Source organism: Quercus robur, chromosome 7 (genome assembly GCF_932294415.1).
Source record: "Quercus robur chromosome 7, dhQueRobu3.1, whole genome shotgun sequence".
Taxonomy (NCBI): Eukaryota; Viridiplantae; Streptophyta; class Magnoliopsida; order Fagales; family Fagaceae; genus Quercus; species Quercus robur.
Window position 1 is genome coordinate 43895753 of NC_065540.1, and position 20674 is coordinate 43916426.

The 20674-nt window shown below is 34.0% G+C and overlaps 1 protein-coding gene across 11 annotated transcripts in view; it reads left to right on the top strand.

The window, feature by feature from the left end:
* The window catches only part of LOC126693566 (disease resistance protein RUN1-like), a 127983-nt gene that overhangs the window by 21328 nt on the left and 85981 nt on the right, over positions 1–20674 (top strand). The window contains exons 1-5 of one of the 11 annotated variants that reach the window (XM_050389564.1): positions 17336–17572; positions 18041–18207; positions 18320–18870; positions 20101–20194; positions 20312–20587. In XM_050389564.1, coding sequence (XP_050245521.1) covers positions 18746–18870; positions 20101–20194; positions 20312–20587 — 495 coding nt within the window. In that variant the 5' untranslated portion in view covers positions 17336–17572; positions 18041–18207; positions 18320–18745. Of the gene's footprint in view, positions 1–17332; positions 18208–18319; positions 18871–19098; positions 20195–20311; positions 20588–20674 lie in introns of those variants that run through there. The other 10 variants (XM_050389570.1, XM_050389565.1, XM_050389567.1 and 7 more) reach the window with 10 other exon arrangements.

The window sequence follows — 20674 nt, forward strand, 5'->3', positions numbered from 1 at the left end:
CAAAGCGTTAATAACATGCTTCAGGTCGCTCTCTCTCTCTCTCTCTCTCTCTCATCAAGTTCTAAATTGCTTTGTATATTTCAGGGACAAAGTGGTACACAACCAGGGAAGTTAAGCATTATTCTTCTTGGAAGTGAAATTCCAAAATATTTTAACCATGAATGTATGGGTCATGAATTGAAAGTACAAGTGTCTTCTAATTGGTATAGTGTGGGAATTTTCTGCAGAAAGTGCATCCAATTTGTCACATGCAAAAAGTTGTTCTCCCTCTACAGAAACCCCAAGTATGGTTCCTAAGACAGTCACTCTTGTCTTGGTGTTTGAAGACATTGCAGTTAGGCTCTGATACCAATTGTCACATGGTCAAAAATTTTCACTCAATTTTCTACCTTTGATGGCCCTAAGTCCCTAACTTAGTCTCAACCAACACCACACACACACACTATAGGAAACACTTAGAATAGCTTATATAGGGACTCGCACACACACACACAACACACACTATCTTTACAAGGAACCCACCCCCAATATTTATTACTTAATCTCAAGTACAAAGGAAACCCTTTACAAGCTTGGAAAAAATACGTAGAAATCTCCCTAAGGCAAATAAACTTTGCTATTGACACCGTCAATAGCATTAGGGTCATATACACAAAAATAGTGGCTATGATAGTTACTGCCTAGTAATTGCCTGGTTTTTGGACAATCTGCCACTTGGGTTTGACTTAGGACACCTTGAACTAATGTTGTCTTGTTTTGCTCTCCACGTTTTCAGCCTCTACATAACAAGTCTGATCATTAGGAAAACTAGAAACTAGTTGTAACTACCACTGCACATCACATACTACACATGCACAGCCCATGCCTCAGCAAATCATGGGGCTTTTGCCCATCCTCTAGCAACCCACATAGCATGTTTCCCCACGTTTTGGGAGGCTTGGCCCATGCCCAAGCCCTCCCCCATTAGAAAACACAATCCACACAACATGCCCACATGCAGCACACATCAAGTAACTGTTATTAGCCCACTAGTATATGTCCATGCATTTAGCTAGCATCCACCAGCCCAATGCCTTGCACACAGCATTTGTTTGCACATTCTCATGCAACCCAACCCTACCTTGCACACAAGCAACCAAGCCTACACACAAGCAACTAGCAACTAAGCCATTAATGCCACGCGCCACCACATAGGGTCGACACCACGTGCTGCTGCCCATCATGAAAATCAACTCTACCACCATGGCCTTGGGGTATCATATGGAGTAGGGTGTCTCCACATGCTGCCCCCTCACATTGCTCATCGATCCAACTCAAGTAGGGAGACTGAGCATGTCCCCCTCAAAGAGTCCTTAGGAGCATTACCAATCTAGCATGAGTAGCCATCAATGTATTGAGAAAACATGAAGCCAAATGACTGGTTTAATGCTGCCCAAGCACCCTCATTCCTCATGCCCCTCATGCCATCATTAGTAATAAGTAAAGCTCCTAACACACGCCCACCATAAGAAAATGTTAGAAAGTTAGAAACGCTCTTTCTTGATGGTAGCATTACACACAAAGTGATGTGTAAGAGTGTTTATTTGGATATCAAAATTGAGAATAGATGGCCAGTGGCCACATCTTTGCAAATAGCAAAAAAAAAAAAATTTGGGTATATTTTAAATTGGTTGCAAATTATGGTCCACCTATAGACATTGCAAAATTCACCAAATTTTTCACATCTTAAATTTATACATTTTTTTCCTTTTAATATAAGGGGCAAATTACATTTTTTTTTTCCATTTTAATCTTTCACTTGTTTTACAATCTACTTCCAAACTTTGATTTGCTCAATTAATAATAGTAATAAAAAATAAATATCGGTAAGACAACAACCATTGAATGCATAAACTAATAGAATTAAATAACTAATCATACATTTTTGTCAAATTAATAATAACTTACAACCCTAAAAAAATAACTTATAATATTTATATGTAATATCAATTAAATAAAAATATATGATAAATAAAAGGCAAAAATACAAAACTGACCCTCTAACTTTCACCATTTTTCATTTTAGTCCTCTAACTTTCAGTTTTGTCAATTCAGTCCTCTAACTTTCAGTTTTGTCAATTCAGTCCTCTAACTTTCAATTTTTGTCAATATAGGGCTTCGTTACAACTCAGTTAGTGGCTGCCGTTAGAACTCCTAAAATGACGCCCGTTTTGCATTTTTTTTTTTAATTCAGAATTAAAAGAAAATAAGAAAAATCTGGAAAACAAAAATGGCTTCAAACAATTGGTGACATCATTGCCGTGTAATCCTCTATCGCTCATCTTCATGACAATCCCGAAGGTCTTGAACGGTAATTTGGCCACAACCTTGCCGTCAAACAAGGAGTTGAGGAGCCCAAAAACGATGAAGAGAACAAGCGCAACCACCGCACCAAACTTGAACTTGATGAGAGAAAGGTCGCGGCTGGATTCCTTGAGACTCGTCTCGATGCGATCAATCTTCTTGTTCTTGGATTTCTTGTTGCTGATTTTGACTTTTGCGACGGAGGAGGAAGATGAGGAATTTGGGGTTTCGGTTTTCATGGTTTCGAGTTTTTTGGCGACTTTGTCGATTGAAGAGCGGAGGGATTTATAGGAGTTGGTGCAGTAGATTGAGGAGCCCGGTGATGTTTCTTTGTTTTGTTTTGATTCAGGGGAACGACGTTCCCCTTAATATATATATATATATATATATTTTTTTTTTTTCATATTTTTCTTATTTTCTTTTAATTCTGAATTTATATAAAAAAAAAAAGAAAAAAGGGCAAAACGGCGTTGTATTAGGAGTTCTAACGGCAGCCACTAACTAAGTTGTAACACAATCCTATATTGACAAAAATTAAAAGTCAGAGGACTGAATTGATAAAACTGAAAGTTAGAGGACTGAAATGAAAAACAGTGAAAGTTAGAGGATCAGTTTTGCATTTTTGCCTTAAATAAAAATAGTAAAACGCTCAAGAGTACAACGGGAAGTAAACGGGAAATTAAGAAAAAAAATAGTAATTAAAATAGGTTTTTGCTTTTAAAGTGTATATATAGGACATTCTGGCATTTTACCCTTAATTTTTAAAAAATTTGGCAATATGCCCCTATTTTCAAACTATATAGGGGCGTGTCCCTGTTTTGATACTCGATTATCTTAAAATCGAGTTTCAATTAAATACTCGATTTGTAGAAAATCGAGTTATGCCCGATCAAACTAAAAAATTAAAAATTAAAAAAAAAAAAATTGCATGGAACTCAAGTTCCTACAAATCGAGTTACATGCAAAAAAATTTTTAGTGTGATCACCCTATAACAGGTTGAGGGAGCCCTATAATGGCGTTTTTTTATCCCTATAGTAGCGTTTTAAAGCCCTATAGTGGCATTTTGGAACTCGATCTCCCTAAAATCGAGTTCTATGCAATTTTTTTTTTTTTTTTTTTTTTTTTTTTTTTTTTTTTTTTTAAGTTTGATCGGGCATAACTCGATTTTTAGATAATCGAGTTTCGAAACAGGGGCACGCACCTATATAGTTTGCAAACGGGGCATATTGCCAATTTTTTTAAAAATTAAGGGTAAAAGGCTAGATTCTCCCTATATATATATATATATATATATATATATATATATTTGAGAAAAAAAGTTTATAGCTTTTTAATCAATACATATGGTTATTCTCTTGGAATTGGAGTAAGCACTAAAAGATGTGCCCATTTGATTGGACTTTTTGGGCCCAAAAAGCTGTTCTCTAGTGAAAACTTGATCTTTATGTGCTTGGCAAAATTTTACCATCATGCATTTAAGGCTCCAAACTGTGATTTTTTGCGTTTTGTTTGGCACCCGTTGAGCTGCAATTGCATAACACGAAAGTCACGTTGAATGGGTTAATTGGACCTTAAAATATTACCGTTGCTTTCTCCATAAATTTCCCTCAGATTTTTTTCAAATATCTAATTTTACTCCTCTAATGACAAAATAAAGCAGTGATTCCTTTCGCGCGCGTGCGGCGCCTGCGGGGGGTGGGGGGCGCTTTTCTATTAGTAGTTGGTATTGCTCCTTTCTTCAAGTGTGTTTGGTTTTGAAACAAGAAAGAGATAAAAAGAATCAGGGCAATGGCGGATTGTTGATGGAAGTATTTGGCCATTGCTAGGGGCTTCGGTAAGTGAAGAAGAAGTAAAAGAAGAGAGAGAAAGTACCTGATGGGAATTGTTAAGTGGAATGAGATAAAAAGGTGTAAAAAAAAAAAAAAAGAGTGATAAAGCATAAAATTAATTAGTTGGAGTGGGGTGTCACTTGCCTATTGGTGGAGTAGACTTTTCTAGATAAGGTTTGTGGGCTTAGTGTGCGTTTGGATACAACTATTTTGCTTAAAACTAAAAACAATAAAAAAAATAATTTTTTTTTGCTATTTATTATTGTTTGGCACTGTTCATGGCCAATGAATAGTGAATAACATGCTGGTTTAAAAAAAAAAAAAAGGCCTAAAATGAGGACACGCAATACAAACAGACCTTTAGTATTCAAACGCAGATCCACATTTGCGTTTCTTTCTTTCCTTTTTTTTTTCCCTAGCCGCATGTTTTGACTTTTCATCAATGAACAGTGCACCTGTGCACTGTTCACGGGTCCTACACAAACTTCACTTTTCAGCAACTCTTTCATTAAAAATGGGTCTCACGGTACTATTCACATATTTAAAAATTATTTTGTTGTAGTGTTTTCAGTTTTCAGTTTCAACAAAATAAGTTCTATCCAAACAGACCTTTAATCTTAGAATAATGATATTTACGCAACATTTTCATAACAAGAAATTCTATGTGGCAAATTATTATATGTTCTTATTTGAACTATGCTACTTTTTAGTTTGCTACCTAAAATTTATTATGAAAATATTGTGTATGTAGTATTCTTTCGTTTTATCAGATTTTATCAACTACTAAAGCTAATAAAGCATAAATGCACCAAGAATTGGTATGTATTTTATCATCTTTTGCACTGATCATTTTTGAATTTGTGCCCATGAAAAATTTAAGAATTAACTACTATCGATAAAAATTCATTGATAGTAATAAAAAAATAATTATGACATTAAAAAAATTACAAGGTGAAACCATAAAAATAAATGAAATTCCCCTTTGGTAATTTACACCTCAAACTTTTGATTAGTGATAACCAAACATTTAACTTTTTCAAAACACACCTTTTGTCAGCTTTTACCAAATACTCGATTTTTTTTAAAAAGCTCAATTTTCATACTACACTTTTTAAAATCACCACTTTTTCAAAAAGCGCAATTTCAAAAAATTGAATCAAACTCACCCTATTGGACTTGGAAATTTGTAGAGCACTTATCAAACTACTTGGTCTAATAAAGAGAAAAACTAAGAAAATTTAGCAGGGAGAAAGAGAGAATGAGGAGAGAATCACATATGTAGATACAAATTTGTTGGTTGTATCGCTAGTATAATATTTTTGCTAATGAAGAAAAAAAATACAAGGAAAAAACTTCATTCCACTGTTAATGCCAAAGTTTAAGAGAGAAGTTTTTTTTTTTTTTTTTAACCGAATGAGCAAAAATTTGAAACATTTTTTTTTCTTTCTTATAAAATTAAATATTTTAAGATTAGTGCTATTAACACAACACTTTCACAAAAATTTCATTAAAAAATCTAGATGGCAAGTTGTTAAAAGTAGGTAAAAAATTTATGTTAGTTTCAAGTCCAGATAAAAACTAGTTACAGCTTATCACTTAACTTTCATTGTGAAATTATTGTGAAAATAACAATAAGATGATCATTTTAAGTTAATTTTAGTTGGGTTTAAAAAATATATATCAAGGCCAGAGTGTTTACATTTTTAATTCAGGAGGTCAAAACAAATTTTTTTATATTAATTTTTTTATATATAATTTTTTTTTTTTTTTGTGGGAAAGTCAAGGGATTCGTTTGAACCCCAAGGCTGTGTAATGCCACCCCTGCAATTGGAGTCTCCTTAAAAGAAAATTCATAAACTTCCCTCACTGGTTGTAGTTTATTAACTAAAACACATACAATACCCAAATTGAAACCTTCTAATATGATATTGTAAGGTCCAACATTCAAAACATAACCCTAAAGTTTAAGTTGAGATTTATTTTACTCCTTAAAGTTTCAAAATTTCAATCCTCTCTTTTAAAGTTAGGGAAACGTTTTGATTGGTAGTCCCTTTGTTTAAAAAAAAAAAAAAAAATCCCTAGCTAGCCCCTAAGTGTTACACTTCAACCTAGCACATTGGCTAGTTCATCCAATAAAATCATGTCACATAGTCCATATGAATGACAAAAAAAAAAAATTTAAAACAATTATTTTTAAACTAACTTATTCTCTTCCATATAAAATATGTGTGTGAAGCACTCTTCTATGGACTTGAATCTCGGTTCTTATCCTCTATACCCCACAAGCACTTATACTTGTAGAGTGACCATTGTACTAAGAGTGTGCAGTGGTCTATTCCATTATTTTTAAACTCATTTATTCTCCTCCACATTTTTTTTAACAAGATTTTATATTTTGAAATTGTTGGATGATAATTTCATTATAAATACATTAGGATAAGGTACCATTTGGCAAAATTTAATCTCTATATCTCTTATTCGACAACCAAAATATCTTACTATTTAAACTAAATGGAACCATGAAAAATGGATTTTTAGTTTTATTTTTTATATATACTATCCGATGCCTACATCTCTACTAAATATAAAATATTATCTATTTATTTAACATAAATTTATTCAAAAGTCAAGCTCAATACTCAATAGTGAACGAAATGGGAAAATAGGCATAATTTCCCAACTATCTAGTTAATAGGTCCGGTTTTGAAAGTAATTGGGTTAGTAACATCTCGACTTTATGACAGTCGATTTTGGGGTGTGTAAATCGACACTCAAAGAGTCGGTTTTGATGGTCGGTGACATCTGATGTGGCGTTATTGCCATGTGGCAGCCATCTGAAAATCGACTATCAGAGACTCGATTTCCATGTTGGTGTCACGTGCCGTTGACGTGGACCCACCTGGAAACCGAGTCTATGAAGGTCGATTTCTAATAGGATATTTTTGAATTTAACGCTCTCTCTTTCTTCAGTCACCCACCCACTCACTCTCCCTCATACGCCTCTCTGTCTCAGCACACTCTCACTCTCCCTCATACGCCTCTCTGTCTCAGCACCCTCTCACTCACCCTCTCCTTCTCTCACTCTCTCAGCGTCACCGTCGCCGACGACGGCCCCAACCCAGTCACCCTCTCTTTCAGTCACCCACCCACTCACTCTCCCTCATCAGCCAAACGCGACACTCTCACTCACCCTCTCCTTCTCTCACTCTCTCAGCGTCACCGTCGCCGACGCCGGCCCCAACCCACTCACCCACTCACCCTCTCAGCCTCACCGACCCAGTCTCAGTCACCCTCTCACTCTCTCGCTCACCTACGCGGTATCTGAAAGAAATAGAAGAAAAAAAGGTGAGTCCCTTTATGTATTTTGCAATGTAATCAGTTCGTTTTGTTTGTTTGTTTGTTTTTTTTTTTTTTTTTTTTTTTTTTTTTTTTTTTGTATAAGGAGCATTCTTCTTCATTCCCAGATTGTTGCTTCAATTCCTTCCCATTTTTCAAGTATGCCATTTCTCACTTACTTTTTTAGATTCGAATTTTATGTTCGAATTAAGACAAATTTCGAAGACCCATTTTAGATAACATCAGTATTTTTTATTTTTTTTTGTTTGAGAAATGTAGGTTTTAGAAAGACCATAAGAAATGTAGGTTTTAGAAAGACCATAAGAAATGTAGAATGTACTGCTGTGCAGATAAACACTTAGAAATGAAATAAGACAAATTAATAAGCAAAGCACTTAAAAATCCAAATTTCTCATTGACAGACCAATATATAAGATGCTGGTGTGTTCGTGTGTGTGCGTGTGTGAGAGAGAGAGAGATGCATTTGGCTTAGAAATTGAACTGCAACATGATGAAATATCAATGTGGGTATATTGGGAAGTATTCCTGAAATAAGAAATATAGATAGGGTCAAAATGAAATCTTAGTGTGTTATAAAATGATTATTATCAAGTAGTTTTGAATGGGGCTTTCGATGATATTGAGATGCATAATTGAGCTAAATGGATACATTCTATAATTTGGTTTTGATAACATAGCTTTTAGTTTAGTTTGCTAAAGCAGCAACAAAGAATTGGATTTAGTTTCATTTCTGGTTCTTGGTTTCTGTGCCTATCGATGAATTATTTGAGAATCTAATGACTGAATTATTTGAGAATTTAATGACATTGAAAGGCTCAATTGAGAATTGTGATAAAATAATTCTAATCAAGGAGTTTTTAATGGGTTTTGACGATTTTGAAATGATTGAGCTGAATGGATACATTCTCTCTGGTTGGGTAGATTGTGGTATTTGTAGGTCAATTGTGTCGCATTTTTAGTTTAGTTTGCTTTCATTTTGTGGTTTTAGATTCTATGCCTGTTGATGAGCGTCTTTTGAATTTAATAACTTTGAAATGATCCGTGTGGGTAATGTAAATGCCATATTTTTAGTCCTTGGGTACTTGGAAGTATTGCTGAAATGAGAAATGTGAATGGTTTGAGATGGATTCTGATAAACCTTATAAAATAATTCTAATCAAGTAGTTTTGGATGGGACTTTTGAGGTATTAAAATGCATAAAATATCATTTGAACTGAATGGATACATTGCCTGGTAAAATAGATTCGTTTCTGGTTGCATTTTGTTTTCTTTATGGTATTTACTCATTAGTTATAGAAATTTGTTTCTTTTATCTTAGAATTCTTAGGATCTCAAGGAGTTTTATGTATGCTGATTAGGGAGCCCTGAGTAGTCACACTCATTTCCTTCGAATATTTTAGCATCTCAAGATGCTAGAGAATTCTCTGTTTGTTGCTATGATCTTGAATAAACCAGGTTTTTTCCATGATCTGGAATAAACCACCAGGTTGTTTTATTGGTTTATGTTAACTGATTTTAGGTTTTAGGTGTAAGCTACCATGGTAGCACTGTCTATCACATTGCCTAAGGGTTAACAATGGGGGTGCTTAGTGCTTACTGGTAGTGTTTGTATGGTGTTTGTTGTTTTGGTTTGAAGTTGTTTAATTGATTTTAAATATATAGGGCTCATAATTCTGGTTCACCTGGTGTATATACATATAAATACATGTCCTTTTTCTCAACATGTTTATATTCTGGGAATTACTATGTCAATACATGAGCTTGCCTGGCTGGTTGTAGAAATATAGAAAACAAAAATGATCCCTATCACCAGTTCGAAACAAAATTCTAAAACACCTCAAGAACCCCATCATGGGCAACTAATCTCCCTGCTGCTGATGTAGCACCTCCCTATAGAAAACTTGAGTGCTGAAAAACACCTTTCTTCTTCTGACCCACATACAAAGGCCTTGATGTGCTGAGCACAAAAATCCACTTAGAACCCTCAACTGTGTTAATAAGCATCCCTGTTTGCCTGTATAAAAGCTTTCCACTCTCTACAATTACTTCATATGCTTCCCTCTCTTTCTGTAATACCAAACGACAGAGAATGTAAAGTTATAACAGTGAAATATATGCACTTATCCACATTCATAAGAAGCCACTTAGTTATCTATCTAGGCACTTATCTAGGTTGCAAAGATGCTTATGGGAGTGTGTGCATGTAAATTCAACACAACAAATTTGATGAAGAAACAAGATTGGAGGGGGTCCATTTCACAGTTAAGATATTATTTTTTGGATCTAATGTATAAAGAGCCATGCTACTTAAAATTTTAAATGATGTTGCAGTGGATACACTTAAATTTGTAATATTTAATCTAAACCATGAAATGAACACATTTAAAATGGAGAGGGGGTGTATTATTGGAATGCAGTAACAGATGGTATGATTAGTAATACTTACTGGTCCAAGATACGCGATGCATTGACGTTGTAGATCAGTCCTTAGGCACCTTTCAAGATTTAGGTCTTTACCATCACCAACATCCAACCTTCAGTTTCAGAGGAGGAGAAAAATAAAGTTAGAAATGAGTGATAAAGAAGGATAAGGCTAAATCAAAAGCAATTATACCAAGAAAGAAAAAGTTAATTTTCATGAGTACCAGTAGAAGAAAGGTTGGGTGCTCTTGCTATCAGACCAGACATCATAGTAGAAGTGTAAATTGTGTCCATAACGATGGCATGGATCAATCTGAAAAAAAACAAAGATTAACAAAGCCCATTAGTCCAACGATTCTACTTCCTTACCTATTAATTGGGGACTAACAACATGGAACCTATTAATATCCAAAAATATAAATCCATAGAAGATATGTACTTAGCTAGACCACTATTCAAAAGCCCAAAACTTGAGCTCAATTTGAAATTTCATCCAAAAAAAAAGTCACCAATTCCTATATAGGAAGCATACATTGGCCAAGTTTGACTCTCTTTTTTAAGTCTTATTATGAGAAGTGACTAGGAATACATGTCCCCTAAATTCCTAATATCTAATACAGCAGTCGTTTTTGAAACCATCACTTGACCAAAATTAGATTGTTTTGAGGAAAATATTACTTTCTCCATTTTTTGATGGAAACGTTAAAAAAAGCAGAAAGAACAAAACTGCATCAGATTTAGAAAGAAGCATGTCTGGTATAAGCATATGAACTTACAGCTTCAAGCCAGTGTTGTAGTGCTGTTGATGATTCTAGGGAATTACAAGCTTTAGCATTTTGAATATTGAATTCTTTTAGATAACTAAACTAAATTATTTTGCATATTGAATTCTTTTTTAAAATTATTTCTCGTATTTTGCATATTGTAATAAATAAAAAATCTAATGCCATATAATTGTCAATAATCAGTTATTCAAATTATTGAACTCTCTCTCTCTCTCTCTCATATGCACTTTGCAAACCATGCAATACATACACAACAAGAAGTTGCTTAATTAAAGCTTTGGGACAGAGATTGTTCCTTTGTGCTCTATTTTTGACCTATTAGATGGATGCAGCTTGAAAGTAATAATTATTTGTATTTTGTGGTTTTGTTAGAGGTTTGTTCAAATAACCTATATAAAAGAAAAAGTTAGATGTAACATCAAATGCATACCTTGTTTCATTATGTATTATTATTGACAATATTTTTTAGGTTGTTTTTGTTTTTGTTTTCAATAATGTCTAGTATGTGCTAATTGCTTATCATTTTTGTGCAGTATGGCTGCTGCAGATGCTGGACAGATTAACCATGCGCAGCCTGGCCCCATTGACACGTCAGTGTTGACGTTGCAGCCCAACCATCGATCAGAAGCCATTTGGAATGGGCAGGTAAAACACACCACTAAAGATTTCACTTTAATACCTTGTGTGTGGTGAATTTCGTTTTTTGAACCTGGACTTTATTTTGTTTCTAAGTCTTTTCTTTCTATGAATATTACATGTTTATTTAGAAAAAACGAATGTTTAACATTGATGCCAATAAGAGATTTTATGACCTAAATATTTTTAAAGTGTAATTTTCTTAGTTAGCATCAAGTCATTAACTAGCTTTTAGAAATTAATAATAAATAAATAGAAAAAGATACATAAAAATCATCTTCCAAACTACTTTTTATGCTAAAGCAGCATAGATTGAACTAATACATATTGGGAATTTTGCTAATTTAGTACTTTTGCAATTCAACTGGTAATGCCATGACAAAAACGTAATAATTTCCTCCATCATCAGCATCTTCATGGAATCTTCACAGTCAACAGCATCATAGTCTCATTTTCATCCTTTCTTCTGTGTCCTTGAAAATTCAACAAAAAGTTTGTGTGGATTGCTTGCAAATCCATGGCTCTATATCAAGATCAGGGAAATTGAACTCCCTTTTATTTCTCTTTTAATACTTTTATTGATAAAATCTAGGAAAATTGATAAGTGAAAATATCATTAAAAGCACTGAAAGAAACCCAGCTATGCCGCAAGGACACAAACATTTGAATCTCTAATGTGGTGTTTTTTCTCCTTGTTATTTAGTAACTCAAATCACTTGTCAAGACTTAAATAGATTAATAAGAAGGTATCATGTACAGTATACACTGTGAACTAATAATAGAAAAACGGGGTAAGAGTGATATATAAAAAAATTAATTGTTAAAACCATAAGGGACTAGTCATTCCTTAAATTGTTGTTTACGATAGAAATATTTGATTAAGAAAGAACAAATCCTTAACCCATGTCCGTCTGTCTGTCTGTGCGTGGGTTTTGGTTTTGGGGGGGGGGGGGGGAGAGGGGAGAGAATACGTTGATCTGTAGCAAGAGAAGTCTTATGTATCATGATCTGTGAGCTAGTAAGCCAGTAGATATTGACTAAGGGAAAAAAATGAAACCACATAATTGGGAGAATATAAAAATAACAATTCTGAGTACAACAGAAAGGAGAAAGCACCTGAGCTGCAGCTCTTTTTTTTAGCAGAGTCCGTAATAAGCAAACAGAAATCTGGCCATCTCAAAGATCTGCATGCAAACTTTCAGGCTTGTACCACAATGAGAAATCAATTCCTTTGCTCTTCAATTTCTCTATTGTAGGTCCAATTCTCTCCAAAAGCTGCATTTCAGAAGATTAAAAAATCTAAGCAATTTAAGAAAACTAGCCAGACCCAAGTGAAATACTCTAGCACTTTCTTCCCTTCCATTTAAAGTTATTTTATTTCCCAAGAAGTTGCAAGTCAATTATGATACCTGTTCTCTTCCGTCCTCACGTCTAGGCCACTCTCGAATGGCACATTTGATACCTTTATGTCGGTCAGAAATAATACAAATGTCATCGTTAGGTATGACATGCTCTATGGAAGTCCTGAGACACTCTAAAAACCACCCCCAACTAGCCCCTGACTCCTTGTTCACAACAGCGAAGGCGAGAGACAAAACCTTTTGGTTAGCATCGGTTGCCATTGCAATCATCAATACCCCTTTGTATTTACCATACAGATGAGTCCCGTCAATACTAATCACTGGCCTGCAATATTGGAATGCAGCAATGCATGGAGCGAATGCCCAATATACATAGTGTAGTACCGCAGTACCTTCGTCTGGCCTAGGTATGGTGTGATAGCTGTACTGGGTACCTGAGTCCTCATCCAAGTATGCCAACAACAACTTTCGCAACTTTTGGTAAGACTCCTCCCAATCCCCAAATATCTTAGCAATTGCCTTTTGTTTTGCGTCCCATACTTTATAGTAAGAAAGCTCATGATTATACTTAGTACGTATGATCTCCCATAGGTCATCAATACGTGTAGTGTGATTTTTTTGCAATTTTCCCACAATTTCTGATGCAACAAAATGCGAATCCATCATTCTACCATCTCTTTTTAGGCCAAAGGGTATACAAGTGTGTGGACCCACATAAGACGTAACCATCCACATACCATTGAATTTAGTCTTCATGTATGCCCCAACATACCACTTGCAGTTGTCATCAGCACATGCGGCGCACAATTTCGTTTTGGTCGACCTCCGGATTATAAAATTTCTATTATCCTTTGCTGCGTATATTATCAATGCATGCTTCACCGCATCTTTATTTGCAAAAGTCAACCCTTTAGAAAAATGCATCCCATCTTTCCAAGTAGAGACAAATGGTATCTGAAGACGTGAAGGATCAACCATATCTTCCCAAGTATTTGAGTAGAATGACTCAGCAGGAGGTCTGTAGCCAGTGGTCGTATTTCTATTATACTGGACACCAATATCATCATTTGCATCACCTTCATCATGGTCCTCCATATTTTCCTCTTCAAAATTGGGAACGACTTCATGTTCATCCACATCGTTCTCAAAGTCGCCTTGCTCAATCCTCTCTTCATACTCATCCACAACCTCAACATTTTCACCATCATTCGCAACATGATCTTCGTCTTCGTCTTCCTCCTCTAAATGTGTCTCTTCACGATAGAGGGTTTCACTAGTATTAGCAACATGATCTTGAGATGGGAGCGTATAACCTCCCATCGTATACCCTTGTGCAGTATACCCTCCCATCGTATACCCTCCCATTGTAGTGCATCCATCATCTAGGGCTGTAAATTGTAAAGCCGTAGTTGTTTCTTGCACCACCTCAGTAGTGTTATCTGCAGGCGCCTCCAAACTTACATACAACTCAGCAGCATTTACTTGGGGCATTTTCTGGATCCTATTAAACATCATCTTTACATGTTTATCTTCTTTGATCGCCATATACCCATAATTTATCCGTTCATGAAGGACTTCTTGTGGGTAACGATAAATAATCTTGATGTCATACCAAGCAGGATTCAATTTCAATTCGTCCATTATTTTCCTCTTCAAATCATTCAACGTCTTCAACTTACGACGTAACATCATGTAGTAGCATTCGATACCCTCCCCTCTAAATGGGAATCCGTCAATCCCTTCAGGATTGTGAAGGGGTCCACCGAAGTATACATTTATATCAATATTCTTCAAAGATTGTGAACCTATTAGAGAGCCAAGCCAAGGAAATTTATGTTAGTGACATATTTTATCTCTTTCATTTATGTTCGAATTACAAAACCTTTTCTATCTACTCAAAGTACAAAAATTACAAGGGATCTAAAAGTGTAACAATTGCATATACTCACCCCACATCACATACAAACACACTCAATCATTATAATTTCGTACTCAAACAAATAAAAAAACTAAAAACAAAACTCACCCCCATTACAAATTTTAAACTCAGCTCTAACAAAAATATAAATAAAAATATCATCATTCCAGTGCTACGGAAATTAATGGCATACCCTATTACACTACTATTAATGAAATAACATAGAGCAGGGTTCATCAGACAAAAGAAAAAAAAAAAAAAACACTAATGTGAATATGATCATGATCAATCAAATTAGACATATCATCTAATTTGAAAATCAAGGCATTAATATACAGTGAAATATACTAGATGTGATATACAAACAGAAATTTTGACTCTGAATCATAAAAATCATACAATAAAAAATCCGTCATGACAGTAAATTTGTTTCGAATCTGCTAATATGTCATCAGCTTTATGTCATCCAGAAAATGGAAAAATGCTAGCTGCTTAATTAGGTGCAACTGGACCGGTGACCCAATTATTTTCATAGCTTTTACTGTATTCAATAATGTCTTTCTCATGGTTGGAATTTCATAAAAGTTGGAGGTTGCACAATTCTTTGAACCTGTTTCTTTTTTCTTTCCTTATGTGTCTATTATTTATATATTTATATAAATATATAAATATATAGTTGTATAAATATATAAATATAAATATATAGTTGTATAGATATATAAATATAAATATATAAATATAAATATATAGTTGTATAAATATATACATATATTTATATTTATATAAATATGTACATATATTTATATTTATATAAATATATAAATATAAATATATAAATATAAATCTATATATTTATATAACTATATATATATATAACTATATATATATATTTATATTTATATTTATATTTGCATTTAGTTGTATAAATATATAAATATATAGTTGTATAAATATATAAATATATTTCTATAAATATATAAATATATAGTTGTATAAATATATAAATATATAAATATATAAATATAAATCTATATATTTATATAAATATATATATATTTATATTTATATTTGCATTTAGTTGTATAAATATATAAATATATAGTTGTATAAATATATAAATATATTTCTATAAATATATAAATATATAAATATATTTCTATAAATATATAAATATAAATATAAATATAAATAAATATAAATAATATATATATATATATATATAAATATTTAAACATATAGTTATATAAATATAAATATATATACATATTTAAACAACCAACTAATATACATAAGGAGCCCTGCTTGGGCTTCCAGGCCGGTTACTCAAAAAAAAAAAAAAAACTAATATTATGAAACAAATATACATATTTAATACAAACAAATATCTTATCAGGAAACAAATATAAATATTTAATACAAACAAATATCTTATTACGAAACAAATATAAATATTTAATACAAACAAATATTTTATCAAGAAATGGCATGACAAATTCAATGCAAGCAACACTTTTTAAAGCAGCTATATACACTAAACAACCAACTAGATAGTGAGGAGGAGACCCTTACTTGACATGAGGATGAGCAAATATACTGCTGAGATTGTATGAGAGTGAGAGGAGCAATGTTTTGCTGCTGATGTATGAGAGTTTATGAGAGTTGTATGATGTTTTGTGAGAGTTGTTGAGAGAGGTTTTGTGATAGAAGTTGCTGAAGGTGTGAGTTGTGTGAGGCAGTCAAAATATTTTCTGAGAGTTGTGTGAGAGGTTGTGTGAGAGTTTTTTATTACAGACCAATCACCCAAAAATAAAACACGGATATGACCAATGCCAAAACAGTGCTGGTCAGACTTTTCTTTATAAGCTTTGCACATTCAAAATGACATGACCCACTCAAAAACAAAGACTTGATGGCACGCCCAAAGGAGACCAAAAATACAACACAGTAGCTGGTCAGCTTTGCACAAAAACACAGACTTGATGGACTTGATGGCACACCCAAAAGAGACCAAAAATACAACATAGTAGCTGGTCAGCGTAAGGTTCAAAAACAGACTTCATGTCAGATATTCTCTGCATGGACTTGATGGCACGCAAGAGACCAAAAATACAACACAGTAGTTGACTTGATGGCACACAAGAGACAAAAAATAATACAACACAGTAGCTGGTCAGTTCAAAAACAGACTTCATGTCAGATATTCTCTGCACGCCCAAGACAAAACATAGACACGACCAAGACGTGGGAGTTGGTTTGACTGTGTGAAAATCGAGTCTCTGAGACTCGATTTCACTTTAAGTAAATCGAGTCTCTGAGACTCGATTTCACTTTAAGTAAATCGAGTCTCATAGACTCGATTTCTACGTGTTCTCCACGTAGAAATTGAGTCTCAGACACTCGGTTTCTACGTGGAGTACACGTGGAAATCAAGTCTCAGACACTCGATTTCTGCGTGTACTCCACGTGGACTTTTCGCATAGAAAACCAGGTAAACCGAGCCTTAGAGGCTCGATTTAGAGGCCCTAAATCGACCCTCTAAGGCTCGAGTTGTTACAATTACAAATTGTTTGCAAACGGGGCCAACTAACTGAATAGTTAGTTTTTTAATGCTAGTTTCCTACAATCTCCCTCAATAGTCAATACAGTCAGTTTTGAAAGATAAAGGCATGCGTATGATACGAGTATTGCCATGGACTTTCCACATGGTAATCACCCCAACACCTATACCAGGTCCAGCATGAAAGAGCCAAGAGGCTTTAGATCTTTTATTAATTTTGGAATCTTTCCCAATTTTAGTTATATAGTTTCTCCGCTATTATCTTTTTGTTGTTTCTTTCTCCTTTCTAGCCGGGTGCTGGACTTATATCCTCTTTCAATTTCGCGTTCATCCTCAAAACTTCGAACATCCAGAATTGAAAAAGGTAGTCTCTCTCTCTCTCTCTCACAATTTCGCGTTCTCCTCTTCAGATCGTCTCACTCTTTCTTTCACTCTCTCAGTCCGTATTTTGAGATTTTTTTTTTTTTTAATATTAAAATTTGGGATTTTAGCATTTCAATGGGTGAGCTAAACAAAATCACTCAGCAAGGTTTTCTTTTTTTATTTTTTTGGGACTAATTCGTGTTGTTACTTGGGCCTTTGGGCTTATTTCAATGTAAGTCCTCTCTCTCTCTCTCTCTTCGAAATTATTGAATGAGAAGAAGATGAACCAAAACTCTTCAGAAAGTCTTCCTACAAAGTAGAGCCCTTGTTTATACACGCAGTTGACTTGACTAAAAGATAACCAAACACATAACCCATCTCCACCATTTTTATTTGAGTTTGAATTTGAGTTATCTACAAAACGTACCCAGCCGAATTCAGAGATTTAATTATATATATTGAGTTTTAGAAAATATAACGAACGGTGAGACTTCAACGGCGTTCATCGATGGCGTTACTGGCTTCGTCACAGCGAGTAGCAGGGTGATGTAAGTTTGGCTGGAGTGAGTTTATTTGCTTAACTTTGTGAATCTTCAGTTCAACTGGGCGTTCTCATAAATTAACCCAAAAAAAAAGGTAAAGTTGTTTGACCGATCTGATGAATGGAGGGATTTCTTCCCTAGTTTATTTTCCCTATCATTTTTTCTTCAGTAGTATTTGATTTCTTTCTTTTTTTTTGGGTATGCAGATCTACATATATAGTGATTCAATATTTAGTAGTAGTGTGTTTGCAATGGCTATAATGGGAATGGAAACTGCCTCATCATCTTTCCCAAGTTCTACTACTGGGCGATGGAAGTATGATGTTTTCCTCAGCTTTAGAGGCGAGGACATCCGAAACAATTTTATGGATCATCTATTTACTGCTTTGACAAAGAAAGGCATAAACACTTTTAAAGATGATGAAAAACTTAAGAAAGGAAAATCCATCTCACTAGAGCTGTTGAAAGCAATAGAAGAATCAAGATTTGCTATCGTTATTCTCTCAAAAGACTACACTTCTTCTACTTGGTGCCTAGATGAACTTGCAAATATCATTGCTTGCAAGAAAGATATTAAAATGGCAGTTTTACCTGTTTTTCACTATGTTGATCCATCTGATGTATGAAAACAAATGGGAACTCTTGCACAAGCATTTGTTAAACATGAAGAAAAGGAGGAAAAAACAAGGGTGGATAAATGGAGAGATGCTTTGAGACAAGTGGGCAACCTCGCCGGATGGCATTTAAAGGATACTAGGTAATTTATCTCGACATATTTGTTTCATTTAAATATTCAAATGACCCACTTTTTATATATAACTTTATTTGAAACTTCAAGCAAATCTATATACATGTTTCATTGTACTTCTTTCAATTTTTTCCTAAGCGGATCAATGTACATGTTTTTGTTTCAGTCAACAAAATTGAACTTCAAACATGAATCGTATTTTTTTGTCTAACTCATGTCCTACTTTTTTAATTGCAGACCTGAGTCACTAGATATCCAAGAAATAGTAGAATGGATATCGCTCAACTTGAAATATGATGCATTCCCATATATTACCAAAGACCTAGAAGGAATATACTCTCGACTAGTGGAATTGGAGTCATGCTTAGCTCTAGGTCCAAAAGATGTCCGTTTTATAGGGATTTGGGCGATGGGAGGGATGGGTAAGACAACTCTTGCTAGAGTTGTTTATCATATGGTTTCTAAAGAATTTGAAACTCGTGGTTTTATTGAGGATGTTAGGGAAAAGTTTGAAAAATATGGTCTTGTTCCACTACAACAGAAAATTATTGATGAAGTTTTGAAGGAAAAGAATTTGAAAATAGAAGAGGAGTATGATGGAGTTCTTAAGATCAAGAATAGGTTATGTCGTAAAAGGATTCTTCTTGTTCTTGATGACATAGATAAGATGAAACAGTTAAAAATGTTAGCTGGGGAGCATGATTGGTTTGGTTCTGGTAGTAGAATTATCATAACAACAAGAGATGCGCATTTGTTGGAGGCACATCAAGTAGATGAAATATATGAAGTTAAAGGATTGAATGATGAAAATGCTCTCCAACTTTTTTCCTCGAAAGCCTTTAAAAAAAAGCATGTCCTTGATGATTATAGAGAGTTGTCTAACCAATTTTTGAATTATGCTGCTGGCCTTCCTTTAGCTCGAGGTTTTGGGTTCCTTTTTATTTGGAAAAAGTTTTGTTGAATGGACAATTGCATTAGAGAGACTCCAAGAATTTCCAGATGAAGCAATTCTCGAAGTACTTAAAATAAGTTTTAATAGACTCCAAAAACCACAAAAGGAAATATTCTTGCATATTGCATGTTTTTTTAATAATCAGAAGAAAGATTATGTATTAGAAATACTAGATATTCTTGGCCTTTACCCTATTATTGGATTGAAGGAACTCACTGATAAGTCTCTTTGAAAATTATGGATAATGATATAGTGTGGATGCATGACTTACTTGAAGAAATGGGTAGGAACATAGTTCGCCAAGAGTGCCTTGATGATCCTGGGAAGCGTAGTAGATTGTGGGATTACGAGGACATTGACAAAGTGTTAAAAAAAAATAAGGTAAGGTTATTTAGAGAATTTGAGCTCATTCCCTACCTTTATGTTTGACAATTTGGAACTTGAATTTTAATGCTAATAATCAATTTTGCAATTCACTAATTACTTCTTGATTATTAGGGGACAGAAGCACTTAAAGCCATGGATATTGTGAGTACTTATAATGAACAGCAAGTTGTATGTTGGAACCCTGAGGCCTTTTTGAAGATGGACAATCTTAAATTTCTTAGAATTTATGGTATTCTTCACGTCCCCACACACCTTCCTAATGATTTAAGAATTCTTGATTGGATTTTGTATCCATCAAAATATTTGCAATCAAGTTTCCAGCTAGTTGAGCTTATTCAACTTTGTTTGCAACAAAGCAAAATTGAACAACTTTGGAGAGGAATTAAGGTAAATATCCTCCTAAAACTTTTCTTTTTAAAATTAAATAAATGAACACTATGAAGCTAATTATTCTAACAATTGTTTTTCTTCTAA